The sequence below is a fragment of the Pogoniulus pusillus genome, chromosome 9 (genome assembly GCF_015220805.1).
Source record: "Pogoniulus pusillus isolate bPogPus1 chromosome 9, bPogPus1.pri, whole genome shotgun sequence".
In the NCBI taxonomy this organism is placed as follows: domain Eukaryota; kingdom Metazoa; phylum Chordata; class Aves; order Piciformes; family Lybiidae; genus Pogoniulus; species Pogoniulus pusillus.
In genome coordinates, this window is record NC_087272.1 from 25,716,920 (window position 1) to 25,733,547 (window position 16,628).

The 16,628-nt window shown below is 38.2% G+C and overlaps 1 protein-coding gene across 35 annotated transcripts in view; it reads left to right on the forward strand.

Annotated features, from left to right (window-relative positions):
* TENM3 (teneurin transmembrane protein 3) overlaps positions 1-16,628 on the forward strand; it is a 1,288,622-nt gene that overhangs the window by 1,208,340 nt on the left and 63,654 nt on the right. For 28 of the 35 annotated variants that reach the window (XM_064148897.1, XM_064148896.1, XM_064148915.1 and 25 more), the window contains 4 exons: positions 5,870-5,896; positions 7,452-7,472; positions 8,379-8,525; positions 15,628-15,844. In XM_064148897.1, the coding sequence (XP_064004967.1) occupies positions 5,870-5,896; positions 7,452-7,472; positions 8,379-8,525; positions 15,628-15,844 (412 nt within the window). The remainder of the gene's footprint in view (positions 1-5,869; positions 5,897-7,451; positions 7,473-8,378; positions 8,526-15,627; positions 15,845-16,628) is intronic. The other 7 variants (XM_064148916.1, XM_064148918.1, XM_064148921.1 and 4 more) reach the window with 3 other exon arrangements.

Genomic DNA, 16,628 nt, shown 5'->3' on the forward strand with positions numbered 1-16,628 from the left:
CTTAGTTTTGAGTTCATGGAATTATACCAGACTACAAATTTAACCCTAAAATTAAGATTGTATCTGAATGAATATGTGACCTTTGGCATATTAACAGTTCATACCCAGATAAAATCAACCAAAGTTTCATAATTAATTAGATAAAATACTAATTAGTTCACCACAATATTGCAAGTGAAATCCTATTTGCAAATCATCTGACTACACTGGGACTGGGATTTCACCCCAGTATTTATACCTGTACCTTCAGTGCAAAAAAAGGAAGGTATTTCTTCCGTGACACCCAGAGGTGTAATAACCACAAGTTAATGAGATTTCAAATAAATAGAGTTGTGATCTTTCCTGTGCCTAAAGGGAAAGTTAGTAATTTGCCAGGCCAATGTTTGAATATGCAAAATATATATGTGTGTGTTTGGTAACTACTAAAATGTTCGATTAACAGGTAAATTTAAGACAGTGCATGTGTATCTGATACTGTGGAAACAAAAGAAAAAAGAATTATTACTTGGGCCTTAACACATTTCAAAACCAAGTATCTCAAAAATTATCTGTTAACATACTTTAAATTGCTAATTGCTTGATTTGCATTTAAATGAGGACCACATGTGAAGTTCATGTTAGGCACATTTTCAGACAACAGCAGAATCCTATGAGATATGAGGAATTTTAAAGCATGTTGCAAAGCTTACTTGAGCCAAAGTGGCTAGAAAGTGAGTGGCTTTGTACATGATATAGTTGCACGCTGGTCAGGCACATTCTGAAAGTACTTCCAGTCAAGAAGAAAGGTGGACACAGCAACGCTTCCTATCTCATTCCATCCTCTTACATGTTTTCTAGTCAGATTTACCTTTCATGCAGTTCTTAAGGTAAGGATCGCGTTTTACCTGCATCTGAGGAAGGTCTTTGAGTCTGTCAGTGATCTCAAATAGATACTTGAATTTTTCCAGCCTGTGCATGTAGGGCAGTTTCAAGTCCTTTATGGCATTATACCCTTCTAAATCCTTTTCCCGCTGAATAGGTGTTAAATAGGAAACAACACTGCTCCTGAGCTTGTCAACAGTCCCTATGTCTACTGTATCCTTCAAGCAACTGAACCTTTTATTCTAAGATATGTGGCTTTCCAGTACTAATGATGAGAATTCTTACTTTATAGTAACAATAGGGAAGAACTTCAGAACAAAAATTCTACAGTGGTGGACTTACATGCCTTTGTACGTAAAAACTCGTAAGTGGTTGCTGCAAAGAGCAGTTATGCCTTTCATAGAATCATAGAATCAACCAGGTTGGAAGAGACCTCCAAGATCATCCAGTCCAACCTATCACCCAGCCCTATCCAATCAACTAGACCATGGCACTAAGTGCCTCATCCAGTCTTTTCTTGAAGACTCCCAGGGATGGTGCCTCCACCACCTCCCTGGGCAGCCCATTCCAATGGGAAATCACTCTCTCTGTGAAGAACTTCTTCCTAATATCCAGCCTATACCTACCCTGGCACAACTTGAGACTGTGTCCCCTTGTTCGCAAGGAATAAATGGCAGTGAGTTGAAGTCACTCTGCAGGAAGCTGTGCAGTAGGTATCTCTGCTGCAGGTCTATGTAGATACTGGAGAAAAGTGCAGAAATGGTGCAGAAAGTGTTATTTCAGGATAAGAATTATGTTTTGGCCCATACAGGAAGGAAACAAAATTGTCTGAAACTATTATTCCATCCACATGTTCTCCTTGAGAAGAAGGGTAAAATGAGAATTTAGGGGTAAAAAAGTATCAAAAGGAAAGACTGCTTGTAATCTTCCTCTACTGGCAGCAACACTGTGAACATATGGTGAGTCTAAGAGAAGGTTCTTAAAAACAGAGAAGAGATTACTACCACGAGTTTCTAACGGTGAAAGAACATGTGCTTCCAGTACTGTTCAGTGATGAATAGAGAAAATTACATTTGCAAGTGCTACCAAAGCCCACCGCCCCAAATGCTTTGAAGACAGGACAGGAATTTAAAATTACTTTGACAAATAGCACAGGCTACACAGAAAAATAAGGTGCAGTTCATCAAATGTTGGGTTCTGTGCTGAACTCAGAAGAATGAACTTTACAAATTCAAGTTAGGAAGCAGCTCAGCAGGCAGAAGAAACTCAGCAAAGGCTGTAGCAGATGATGAATTTGACACAAGTGAACCAGTCTAGACAGGCTTGAACAAGGATTTTTAAGTTTTGTGAATTCTGGGCACCTGTAAGTTTTCTGATAGAGGCATGGAGCTTGTAATGAAACTCTATTCTGTTGGCATGTGTCTGTGAAGCCACCTGGCTTTAGTCACATTCTTTTCTGGTTTTGCTTTATGTTTGGTGGTAGTGCTCTGAGGTCAAATTCTGCTCTTAGAGCAAAGTAGCTCGAGTTGTGTGGAGCTGTTGAGTTGACAGTCTAATGGAACTGTATATACACTACCGAAAAAATGTGGCACGTTGTAGGCTAGTGTACAGGTTAGAAAGATTATGTTGGAAGATGTCTGGTGGAGGAGAATAATGTAAACCAATGCAAATTTGCAGTATAATGTTTAGAAGCATGTCACCATTATAATCCTTTACAACAGAATAATAAGAATAAAGCCCTGGTGTAAAAGTGCCAATTAATGAACATGAAATGGGTATGTGACTCGTGCTAATTTAAACAAAGCGATTGGGTTAAATGGATTTTGTACACACTTTTATTCTGTGGCTCTTCTGTCACAGATAGAGGAAGGAGCATATGAATAATCTAAGGAAGACACTGACTTACATCTCTGATAGGAAATTAATATGAGACATTAAAATTTTATTTTTAAAAGGGGGGTTCTAACTGAGTATGAAATATGCCTTAATGTTAATTGTGAATTTGCCTGACCGTTACCAGTTCTTTGTAAAGTACATGTATCTCCCACATATTTATATAAAGATCCACACACATTGCTAACATCTATATTTCATGTGGTATGGGTTTTGAATGCCACTTATATATTCTCAGATTCTGACTATCCTAGAAAATGTACAAATTTTATATCTTCAGGTTTTGTTTTTCTTCATTCCATTTGGAGCTATAAGAAGTTCCTGTAGCCTAGGAAATAATATAAATATTTTCATTTCAGTCTTAAACTTTGCAAGAAAAACCTTGTAGGTGTATTGTCTGGTCTATAATAAGGCTTCTTAAAGACTTAGAGTAACACACGTGTGCCAGATGCCTAAATATCTTGCCAAGGAGCACCTGCTGGCATGCTCTACCCTAATGAAATATTCCACGTCCAACCTAGAAAGGCTTTTACTTCCATAAAGAGCTGGGTTCATTTCTGTTTCAGTTGCACTGCTGTAGTGATTAGTCATCATGGCTAAACTTCACTGCAAAGTTATACTCTTTTTGGTCACTCAGTTTCTACTTTTTGATTCTTCTAGGATGCTGCACATGAACCAGAATAGTTTCCAACATTGTCCTTAATGTCAGCTGACCACGAGTAAGGTCAAACTTGCTTTCTGAGCGTCATCATTTTATAGCCCAGAAGTGATTTGTTATGAAACTTTTGGATGCAAGAAATCTTAAAGAGCATTTTCTTAATCTTTTGTTTGTTTGTTTAAATGTTTAAATGCAGATTGGATTTCTGAAAGTGTGACAGTTTTGGTGTTACCTGCCGTCCCGTCCCCCCCCTTGTGAAATCACCCAGACTAGACTCAGCCAAGCTGGAAGTTAAGGAAATGAAGCTATAGTTACAGCTTAGCACAATATACAAGCAGAGATTTACAATATATACAGCTATATACAAGTAAAAATTAATACAGAAACATAACAGCCCTCCCAAAAACCAGAGTCCCCAGGAGGGGCTCCCAACCACACTTCCACCTCCTTTCCACCTCTTTACCTTATCCTAGAACATGCCTTATGTGCAAGGTGCGTTTGGAGAATTGGCATGGGGGGTTAGAAATCAGAAGTATTAGTTACACAGAAAGCAGGCCAGGGAGCAAGCCTGTGAGTGAAGTAGACATCACCATTGTTTCCTGTTCCCAGTCTGTAATCTAGTTCTTCTCACCAAAATACTCCAGCTAGTCTCAAACTAGCACAGAAAGGAAATGGCATGTGGATGGCTGGGATTGCAGGGACTATTTTCAGTTGCCTTGGAGGTTCTCTTTTGTTATGTATCCTTGCATTTGTAGAGGCATTTAATGCTTCTACTAGTGAACAGATACATTCCCCTAGAAAGACCTAATTGCTTCTCTATTATGAAATAAAGCTTGATTTTTTTTTCCTCGACACCATGTTCTTAGAACAGTTGTAGAGGAGCAATGGGATTTATATTGAATAAGAGAAGAATTTGATCCACCCTGAAATGCAGCTCTGTATCAGTGTTTATTTTGTTTGTGGTTGATGTGAAAAGCTACTTGGTTTGTTTCTGCTGTTCTAAATGTTCTGTAAGTGATGTTTTCATCTTTTTAGTTTGTTTCCCTTTTACCATGCTGCTATAGAAGAACAACAAAAAAAAAAACCACCACCAAACCCAAAACCTCTGCCTTGTATAGACCTGACACTTTCTTTAAGAGAAACGAATTAGAAAGTTTCCAGCTCTTGGCTGAAGTAGTGACTAAGGCTCTGTGAGACTACATATCTCTCTCGTCACCTCCCACCTTGTACTTGGGAGAAACTTTCTCCCATTTGTACAAACTGGAGGAAAGGCTGCAGTTAGAAATATGTTTCTTATCCATTCAAGACACAAAATTGAAGGATGATGCCAAATGACAGCATACTTGACAGACATGGGGCATCATACAGCAGGGATTTAGGAAAGGTCATATTTTGATGGTAAGAGAGCCCCCAAGGGCTTTTTTGAGAGACCTAGTCCACAGCAAAACCAGAGTTCAGTCCAACATTGTCAACTTAAATTGGCGTATTGCCACACACAATGGTCTGCAGTATCCTGTCACCTTATGTGCAGGTGGCTGGATTTGGTAGCCTGTGATGGACCTGTCCTGTGTGGTTTTATTACTATATGACAATAACTGCTTTAACACATCTGCAATTGATTTTTGTTTCCTGAAAGCAGGGTGGGTAGATATAACCCATCTCAGCTTTGTTTCATGTAGGGCTTGCTACCTTAAAACCATCTTGTGCTCTGTTTGTCATTCATCAGTCTGCTTCATCTTTTTTTTGGTGAAATTCTAAATGTCATAACTTATGAAAGAAGTCTTGTTGTTCTTGGATATATCGTGTTATTTACTGTTACACATCTAAATCATAAGTTTAATTTTCACCCACTTTTCCAGATGAAATGGATCACCATGCTACTCACCCAACTACACTCTACAATCTCATATATGCAGTCTAAATTGTTTTACATGCTTGGTGCTCAGAAGAATAACTGTGGCTAAATTGAAGCAGAAGAAACTATTCCTCCTCAAAATCATGTTCATCTAGACAGAATTAAGATAGTGTTCTTGTTATGCTGTCAGGGTCATGTGTGACCTACAAATCAAAGATCTTCCAGTGTTTTAAAGCTTATAAGCCAAGTAATTACTCATGTTGTGTTGAAAATTGCATTTTATAGCTAGCTTTGATTGTATTTCTGTTACACATGAAAATCAAAGCATGTGAAGTCAAAAGTAAAACATAGTCTCAGACAGGTAGCATCACTTCCTTCTGCAGGCATCCTTTCTAAAATAGTTGCATTGAATCATGATGGTGTTTGCTGAAAAGAGAATTTCTTGCGTTTTTAAAAGCTTTGAAATGCATTTTCATTTTGTAATGTGGAACCTCTCATGTCAGGTGCACTTGCTTGATTTGCATGTGAATTCTGAACAACTCTTGTTTTATGTGACACTTCTGAAATGTCTGTCTGTTTTTTTTTCCTTTTTAATTCTCAAGCTCACTATTTGGATAAGATAGTGAAAGGTACTGTATATTTGCTCTTTGATGACATGCTTATACCTACATGTGTTCTTTGAATATGAATATATTGTTACAAACATACTAGTCTGGGCAAAGGATCTTCTCTTACATACATTCCATGGTTTATAGATTTAATTCATGTGACTTTCAGCTCATCTCAAATGAAAAATTAAATCTTTCTTATACTATATAATGAAGTTTTATCAGTAATTACACATTTATATGCAAACTCTCTACATGTATTAGATTTTTTTTCAACCAAAAACTGAAGATAGTGTTCATTTGCTGTTTGGTGCATTTTCTTTATTAGTCATTGGACCTCTACCAACAAAACTGCATATTTAGGAAACAAACAAAGCAATACTCTTGTCACAGAACGGGTGTTATTAGTTCCAAAGAACAGATTAATTATAGATATGTCTGTGCTTATATAGAGAGAGATCAATAGCATACCCCAGGCTTTTAAGCTTTTGTTTATCTGAATGCAGAAAATCTGTAGGAAATTATGACTTGTATGAAGCTTGTATACTCTGTGCAACATTTTCAATTAACAGTTTCCACGATGCAAAGGCCCAATGTGAAACAGCAAATAGTCTTGTATCTTCAGTTATGGTGAAAATCTGGTTTAAAAAAATGTTTAGAATATTCCTACCTCTCTTTCCCTGAGTATCTTTCTCTATTCCTTATTTGTGTTTTATTTTTCATTAGAATATGGCAATATTCATGGCAATACCCAGGCTTTCACACAATAGTCTTGAGCATACCCAGTTGACTCTTGAAGTGCTCTGTTAGTATTGCAATTAAAGTGCAAGTCTTCTGTGAATTAAACAGAAGAAAGATCAAGCAATAAGCAGCTCTCAGTATAGACTGTCAGTGAACACTATTAATAGGTACAGGCTGAAAGACTAAGAGTAGCAAGACTAATCTGAGCCTGGCATGATGGCACAGTATCCACAGCCATAATATCATTGTCCTTCCTTATGAGACATATCCTCTGCCATTTGAGAGTACCTTGACAAGAGTTAAGCAGCCATTATAACTTTTTTGGGAGGAATATGTCTAATTTGAAGTTACATAGTAAAAAGGAGTCCATGAATTCAGAAGTCTTTAGAGAAAAAAGTACTGGCTGTTACTTCTGAAAGACTGTTCTGGACTCAACTAAGCTTAACCAAAATGGATCAGTAGATTAGTTCACAAGAATAGTGGTTCCACAAACCAAAGTTACATAGGATTTTTGGATAAAAGTTTACAGAACATTGCTGTATCCAAAAATACCTGATTTGTAGCCACCTTCTCATAAGATACTTAGTGCCATATCTGTACTTGCTGCTGTCAGTGTCTTATCACAGTCATAGATAAGGAACACCAAAATCTACATATTTATAGTTTTGTCATCCTCATTCAGCTCATGTTGGCTGCATGCCAGATTTCATCACTAGGAAGTGACAGATACTGTTTTCTTTTTTAATGCAATGTTAGACTGAAAACAATTATCGATTTTTGGATATATTAAATTATTTTAATTGTTTCCCAAATTTTCCCTCCTTGGCCATAAAAGCAGACAAGATAGGATATAAAGGTAACAGCACAAAAGCCTTAGGGAGATTGTCACAAGAAATCACTCTCTGCTATCTGTCTTGAAGCACGTCACTACCGTGTTTTTGTTCAGTCTATCAATGTTTTATTGTGGTCCTTATGGTATTTCATTTTGTCCGTCCTAAGTAATCAAATACGCACAGCTATTACATTTAGTTGAAAATCCTGTTGGTCCTGTCACATCCGTATGCAGCCTGAATCCCAATGTTTGTTAGAATAGATGCTAAGCTGCTTCACTATTTCCTGGGCTTTGCTTATTCTGTGAAAAGGAATGTATTTTGGCATAAAGTATAGTCATTAAAACTGGCATATACTTTGTGCAGTTCTTTAACGCACTGTAATTTCACATGAATATACGGCAACTCTGAGACCAGATAAAGTTAACCTTCTCTTGTATTGCCTGCCTAAAATCACACCCACTTTCCTGCTCAAGAATTTGGAGGGATTTGTTCATACTAACAGGGAGCTTAAACGTTTATGCACTGCATAGAGATCTACTCTATGGGCACAGAGAAATGTATCATTTTACACAGCTGTGCGCTCATCTCTTGTTATTTTGCCCAAAAAGAAAGAGAGAAAAAAAAAAAAGGAAAAAAACCCAAACTTAATTTTGTCTGGCCTGCAGGTATTTAGAGGATTGATGCATTTATTTCCTGCCTGTACAGGTAAGTGGTGTCTCAAGTGTCAGGCCAATCAAAGATGCCACTTTGTTAAGAATTACGTTCCCCAGGTAATGTTGCTGTTTCACTCCATGTGCAATTACAGTATTTGTGCTGTTCTTAAGGCCTGTTCCCAGTAAGTGTCCCTTGTTTGTATTTTTCTTTTCTGTCTATATAATTGCAATATTTAAGTCACTTGTTATTTTTTCTTCTTTATCTGTTTTCAACAGAGGGCTGCCCTGGCTTGTGCAACAGCAATGGGAGGTGCACGCTGGACCAAAACGGCTGGCACTGCGTCTGCCAACCGGGCTGGAGGGGAGCAGGCTGTGACGTAGCCATGGAAACTCTCTGCACTGACAGTAAGGACAACGAAGGAGGTAAGACATGCCAACTGGATATTTAACTCTGGGGAGAACAAGGAATGGAGACTTTACAGTCAGCTGATTAAATAGCACCATGAGAACCACGCACAGATTTCATTATGCTTATACCTGTAAGAATATACTGTGATATTCAGTGCTTTCTGTTGTGTATCAGCAAAGCCTTACAAGCTTCTTATTATAGGTGAGATTCTACTTAGGAAAGGATAGGCATCACCTTAGTTACCTTGCAGTGTTGCTTTATAGTGGAATAAACTGTAGCCTCAATTCAATGAACTGTAATGACGGGGCTGGGGGGGGGAGATAAAGGGGTTCAAATTTTCAGTGACCTTACAAGGAAATTCCCAAGAGAAAAAGCCAAGTAAGGAGTTTACATTTTCACTTATTGCTAGAAACAAGTGTTTGTCTTAATATACAGAGATCTTAGCCCTCCATAATCTGTGAATGCTCAGATAACTAACAGACTGCTCCCCAAAGTCTTATATTTTGGCTTTCTTTCCTGCAGTCTGTCATTCAGGTGACAGGTAACAATCTGCAGTGAGATACAGGCAGCACTGTTGACTTAAGGAATCAATCTGCAGTCATCATTGTAGAGTAGGGAAGGCAGAGGGGCTGTCACTTTGGCATGACTCCAGAATCACACAAAAAAGCACACAACACCAAGACTAGTTGTGAATGCAAATATTAGATCAGCATAATGCTTTTATTGTCTGTTTTTCTTCATCTTCTCTCATCACCTTCAGATTCAGAGCAGAGATAAGAAAATCCATTAGGGCCTCTGGATGATGATAAAGTCATCTCTGACTTTGTTTTTCAGCTTTAGATTGTGCGTGCCTTTGCTAGTTGGCTGTTTGCTCTCACATCCTGACTGCATTTGAGATCTTAGACTTCACAAATTATAAATAACAGCAGCATTTCCTTCCTGAAGAAAATAAATAACAGTATGAAAGCAGTGCTGCTGTTTATTGTTTTACACGTCACTTGATTTGGCATCCTCTTCTGTTGCATAGTGTTTACTTTGAGTCAGCTTTGCACGTTTAGGTGCCAGTATGATATGTGCAATCTGAACTAGTGTGAATTTCTGCATGTGGGAAGGGAGCAAGAGGAATGACTAGCCTTAGCATTTCCACACAGAGATGTGCTGTTCAAGGCATTAGGTTCAGATGGGCTGGGAGATTAGGAGTGTAAGAAAGAGAGACCTACAAGTGTGAAAAGAGATGAAGCAAGGAGGATGAAAAACTACATTAGAACATGAACAACTTGTAAGAAAAGAAGTGGATGGTGTAGGGGGAAAAAAGGTTGAAAGCCCAGAGATAAACTGAAACAGATTCAGTAAATGTTAACCATAATAGAGGGAGAGTCAAGAGCAGATAACAGAAGAGTGGGAGGAAGAAGTGCAACAGGGATGCACTTAAATGAAACAAGGGAAAAGAAGATGCTCCTTCAGACTGAAAATATTAATAGCTGTTTGTGAGGAAAAGGGGAAAAGGAAACAAGGAATTGGAGCAGAAGGAGCTAACAGGCTGACTTCAAGAAGAAAGAACAATATTACATCCCCCCCCAAAAAAAGGCTGGTTTAGGTATTTTGCTGCTTTTTTTTTTTTCTCTCAATTGTCTTTTGTTACTGCCTTTATTGAAGCTATGCAGCTGGGTATGAGGAAGGGATTGGTAAAACCTCTATAATGCTATTTGTCACTGGTATTTCTTTCAGTGGACCTTAATTTATATGCTTCACTACAGAGCAGTCTTTGACTAGTGGCTGAGCAAAAGGGCTTAAACATAATAATGAAATTAAAAAATGGAAGCATACCTAACAAATCTGGGAAAACAAATAGTTCTTTGCCAGAAACACCCCTGTAAAGAGAAGCAGAGCTTCTTCCCCCTTTGCAAAAGCACTTGCAATCAACTCATACGATCAGCCATTCACATTCCAGACAGGTACAGGGAACGGTGTAAGAACGGCTCTGCTGCATTTGTTTGTTGTGGGAGATTAGGTTATCAGAGTACTTGTGCTGAATGTATGCCTTGTCTGCAGGTAGTGTGATCTTTATCACGCTGGACTCAGTGGTTACATAATCAAAGTTATGGTCACTGTTAGCTATTCTAGATGCTGTGGTTAATATTTATGTTCCATCCTATACTGAATAAAAAAATTATCTCATATATTAATATAATTCATTAATAAAAGTGCCTACTGTTCCTTTAATACTTAGCCCTTTCTGAGACTGACTGTTCAAGTTCTGTGATTATGAGCATCCCAAGGACCTCAACGGGAATGTTCCCCACAGGAAATGCTAATCAAATTGAGACATTGTGATCATACTTTATCATTTTCCCTTCTAGGTATTATTGACATATGATGGGATAGTTACTACTAATCTTCCTTTTAATGCAGATTTCTGAGAATCTTGCAGACCATTTCCTTTCTCTGGAACGAGCATTTTTATTTTCCCACGTGGAAGTCAGAGCCATCCATAGGTGGAATAAGTCTAATGCCTATACTTGGGAAAAAATGTGTCACTATTATACTTTAACAACGTAGGCCATGTTTTGTCATCACTGCAGGGAGAGTAAGTTGTTTACTCTTTACTTTAGGTAGGTCTTTATTGAACAGATTCCTTTGTTAAGTTTGCTTTTTCTTAGCTCGTATCCAAATATTAAGAAGAGTTACAGGTTTCCACCAGCAGTATTTAAGGGATTATTAATACTCTTTCATTACTAAAATGAAAATAAATACTATAATAAAGCAAATAATCATACTTAGAACTACTATGTTTTTGTAATTGCACAGGACAGCATAGCCTACACCTGGTGAGCATTGTCACAGGATAGTGTAAATTCAGCCTGAAGATTACCTAAACCATTGCATCTTCTCTCATAGTGGCAGATAGCAAATGCTTACCAAACTAATATAATGGGATAAATAACTTATATTTCCATTGCTGTTTTAGCAGGCTGCTAATGAAAGTAGGAAATTATTGCCACAGAATATTTTGAATGTCAGACAGGTTACTAAGTACTAAGATAACCCAAGCTCAGGAAATTTCAGCAGGTTTATATTGGAATTACTTGAATTAGTCCTAATTAGGACTAGCATCCTCATGCCCTCTGGTTTCTGCCCAAACACATCCCATTATTCTTCAGCTTTTTGTTTGCATCTGTGGTTGCTAGGAAGTGCCTAATTGATATATACATAGTCCATGGTGAATCCAGGATTTCTTCCTAGAGTGAAAGCTCATTTAAAGCCCAACAGTCACTCCAGCAGGAATATTGAATTGGACTACACTGTAGGCATGTTTATAGAGATACTGCAGTAGAACACTCAACAAATTTCAATTAATGGAATAAATCACAAAACCATAGAATGGAGGGGGTTGAAAGGGACCTCTGGAGATCATTTAATCCAAGCCCCCTGCTAAAGCAGGTTCACATGGATCAGATTGCACAGCAGGGCTGTGTCTGTTCTTGTAGCTTTTGCAACCAGCTGCTCCTACAGGCATTTGTTTTTGGTATCTATAATTGAGTCCATTGATTACAGCCTGTTGTAAAATTGAGCTGTGTGAAGGTAACTGAGATTTGTTAATACAGTTTTCTGTCCTTTCCAGCCTCTTGCCTTAATGTGCAACAGTCCCTGAAACCATCCTGGTGGGATGGCCAGTTTCCTAGCTCCAAAATTCTTTTCTTCTTATGTGGACACTGATTTTCAATTCATGGAGGTTTTTAGTTGCCTAAATATACAATCAGCTTATTTCCCAAGAATGTGATTTATGTAGGCACTTGGCCACAATCTCACCTTGACATCAGCAGAACTTGTGCCCAGGACTTACTTTGTCCCCCTGATTTTCTTCCTTCTGCAGTTTTTTACTTACCATTTAAATTCCATTCAAAAGAAACCATGTCCACTGATGCACCTTATTTTGTAGACATTCATAAGTGTGGGAATCCTCTGTCTTGACTCCTCTTATTTAATGTTTTGAGATGTTCACTAGTCTCTCCAAATAAGCTATGACATCACCAGGCCACGCTCCACTGCAATTCTGTGCATTTTGCAATGAAAGGAAAGAGAACATTATTCAAGACTTCTACAGCCACAGTTTTTAGCTTTGAAAGAAGAAAACAATAATCATAGAATCAAGCAGGTTGGAAGAGACCTCCAAGATCATCCAGTCCAACCTATCACCCTGCCCTATCCAGTCATCTTATGTGTATAGAAGAGCCTCTTACATCTAGAACAAAGCCTCAAAAAAACGCCCAAAATAGACTTCTGAGACTGATAATGATTGTCCAGCTGGATGCAGGAGTTTCTGTTCTCCTCAAAATTTTGTTGTCATGTTTGAATGATAGAACTGATAAGCCAGTGTTGAGCCAAGTCTCATATTTTTCAGGCTAAACAAAATTCATCGATAATTTTGCAAAGCCATTTCAGAAAGGAAATTTTACTCTGCAATAGAATACTCATCTTAGTGGTACTAGATAGCTCTAGCCACAGAAGTACAGAGAAAGGATGAAAAATGTTTTCTCAAGTTATAAGGAGCCAGATTCATAACCATCCGTCACTCGCCTGGGCAAGTTGCTGATAAACTCCACAGAAAAATAACAAACAGCACATCCCTGTATCTTGCCTGGTGAAAATGAGATTCTTTCTCTGATTGATGTTAGCAGAGAGGCTTGTAAAAATGCATTTCCAGCTGATTAGTTCAGAAGGTGTCAATCTCATGCAGTTTTATGACCTGCAGACTATACTCCAGATGTACATTTGCTTTTTATAAACTAACAAAGATGAATGACAGAATTTGAGCATTTCTTTGGCAACTGCACAAGATATTGCCTCAGAGACCATACAGAGATATAAACCCCCGAAACTATGCTTTTTACCATCAGTACCCCCAGCTTTGACACTGATCCAGGCTTCTAGAGTTAAAACCAGCAAGGGAGGTCAGCACTTCATCCAGGAAAGGATTTCATACTGTGCATGAATGAGACTAGACAATCACTAGAGTCACAGACTATTTGAGGTTGGAAGAGTCTCTGCAAATCATCTAGTCCCACAATGTCAACTAAAGTAAGTTTCTCAGGACCATGTCCAGGTGGCTTTTGAATATCTAAGAAAAGTTTTGTCTGATGTTTAGCGTGAGTTTCCTGCATTTCAGTCTGTGCCCATTGTCTGATAGCCATTTGCTGGACATTACTGAAAGGTGGTCTGTTTTACACAGACTCCTATTAGGTATCTGTACACATAGAGGAGACTTCCCTTCTCTTCTCCAGGCTGAATAATCTCAGCTCTTTCAGCCTTTCCTCACAGGAGAGATGTGTCACACTCAGCCATCTTTGTGGCCCTTCACTGAGCTTTCTCAGTATGTCCATGTGTGTGTCTTGTACTAGAAAGCTCAGCCTGCACACAGGACTCCAGGTGTGGCCTCAATTGTCCTGAGAAAAGGGGAAGAATTACCTCCCTTGACCTGATAGCAACACTCCTAATGCAGCCCAGGATGCCATTAGCATCTTCTTTGCCACAAGAACACATTGCTGGCTTGTGTTCAGTTTGGTGTGCACCAGGGCACACAAGGCCTTCTTCACAAAGCTGCCTTGCAGCAAGTTGTCCTCAGCATGTATTGGTGCATGAGATTGTTCCACCTCAGGTGAAGGACACTTTGCACTTCAGTTTGTTGAGCTGCACAAGGTTGCCATCATCCCATTTCTCCAGACTGTTGAGACCTATTCATGGACCTCTGATGTATCCTCAGCCCAGGAAAAAGGCCCTTTAGTTTTTCCTTATCCCAGGAAAAATCAGTGTTCTTTGTTTTGTCTTTAAAAAAGTTTAAACTTTGATATACTTGATGATGACTTTTTCATCTCTTTTATTTCTCTGAACTGACTTCAATGTCAGATGAGTTAAATACAATTTTTAGATATGCAAAAGAATAGAAATCCCAGTCCTTTGTATTTTGCCAGTCCTCTAACTGATGCACATAGACCAGCAATCCTTAGAGGAATACCTTTAGAAGATCTCTGTTTACTTAGAGTCTTTCAACATGTGATTGAACAAAAATGGATGGTATTTTTCCCCTTAGAAAGTAAAGCTAGATTCTTTTGCGAGGGAGGCAGTCATGGGCTTCCTCTGAGTACTGCGCTGCTATATTCTTCAGTTTAGTGGAGCAAGCAACCTCCATCTCTAACCTTAATGGAATAATAAAATGTTTGAGCTATTTCAGTCTTGCTGTTCTTTTGGGGGAACAGTTATCAACTGTGTGACACCGTATTGCATTCATCTAGGTATTTTCTGTTGCTGACGTTTCCAGGCTCGTTTTCCTTACGACTTTACTTACAGCAAATTAGTAGTTATAGATTTGATCTTGATTTTAATCTTTCACCAAATTAGATTTCCAGTGATGTGACAGATCTCGTGCTTATTATATGTGACTATTTCAGCACATAAGCATAAAAGCACCCATGTGTTTAAATCTTGTTTATATTGGCCAGTGTACCTCACCAGTTTACTTAGAATAAAATCTAAATGTTAAATACAGATTTTGGTCTCTTACACACTTTCATGCAAAATAGTTGCAGAAATTGCCTTTGCCACTAGCAACAGAATCTTTCTGTTAAGATATAAAGGAATCTGCCTTGATAAATGTTGTGAAATGTTTGAAGCTACTTGCAGCATAGATATGCTAAAAAAACTCCAGGAGATCTGCCGAATGGGAGTTACTTTCTTTCTTTTCTCTAGGAAGCCAAATAACCTTAGATAAAAGCTATTTAGACTCACCTAAAATGTTTAATATTTATAAGTTAACAGTGTATACAGAGCATGAGTGCCTTCATTTTCTAGTTTGTTCAGCATGATTTTAGAAAAGTGTTGAATAAACAGATTTAATTTATACACAGTACTGAATGCATTCAGATCACATGGACGTCCACAGGAGTTTAAGGACTCGGTGGCAACACACTCTCCATTCTTAACTGAAAGTGAATTCATCAACATCTTTGTTAGGATTCTTTCATACTACATAATTTTTTTAATCTCTCTGCTGGCTGGGTCATTCAGATGCAAAGGGGCAGAAGGAAGAGTTTGTTCATTTGTGTGTATTTCTGCCAACAGACGGGCTAGTTGACTGCATGGATCCCGACTGCTGCTTGCAGAGTTCTTGCCAAAACCAGCCTTACTGTCGTGGACTACCTGATCCCCAAGACATCATCAGCCAAAGCCAACAGTCGCCATCTCAGCAAGCTGCCAAAGCATTTTATGACCGGATCAGTTTTCTCATTGGAGCAGAGAGCACTCATGTCATACCTGGAGAAAGTCCTTTTAATAAGAGGTGAGCACGACTATACTTCCCTCATTAATAGGAAATTGAAGAGTGTATCAGATTCACATTTAAAAGAAGATATATCGTGACAGCAAATTTTATGTCATGGACTTTCAGCAGAGACTTTTGATCTTAATATGTCAAACAGCTTCTTTTGTCTCATTTCCTTCAAAATTCAAGTTGCCGGTGCCAGTAAGTTACAGAGATACTTGCCATGCTTCATACTTGTATTCAAACAAGGCACTTGATTAATGATTAAATAAATCTTTATTTAACCAGTTGATTTGGGCTAGCTCAGTTGGAAATACATCAGAGCAATGAAAACACTTCAGAAGGAAAAGCAAAGCTGCACTTTTTAAACTGAGCTCGCTAAATAATATAAATTATGAATTAATGTAATAGAACTATTAAGTGCATGACAGTATAATTGCATAAACTATTTGACTGGTGCTGTATAAAGCAGTAATGACGTGAAAATAAACCAGCAACAGGAAGCAGGTGTCTGGGATCTCACTGAGTGAAGGAAGATGATTTACACTAGAACTACTGCGTTTGCAGTAATTTAACAGCATTAATGTGTTTGGGCACAGCAGTTGATTAAAAGTTGTTACACAAATGTTCCTTATTGCTCTTTTAAATTTTGTACTTCATAGTCCCTGCAGCTTTACAGATTGCTTTGATACTAATTGAAAAGTACGTTCTTTAGGAGTCTGCCAGAGATACGACTCAGAGTGGGAACATTTAGAGTTTATAAGTTCTTGGAATTCTTTGGTGAATTTTTGGTCTTATTTAC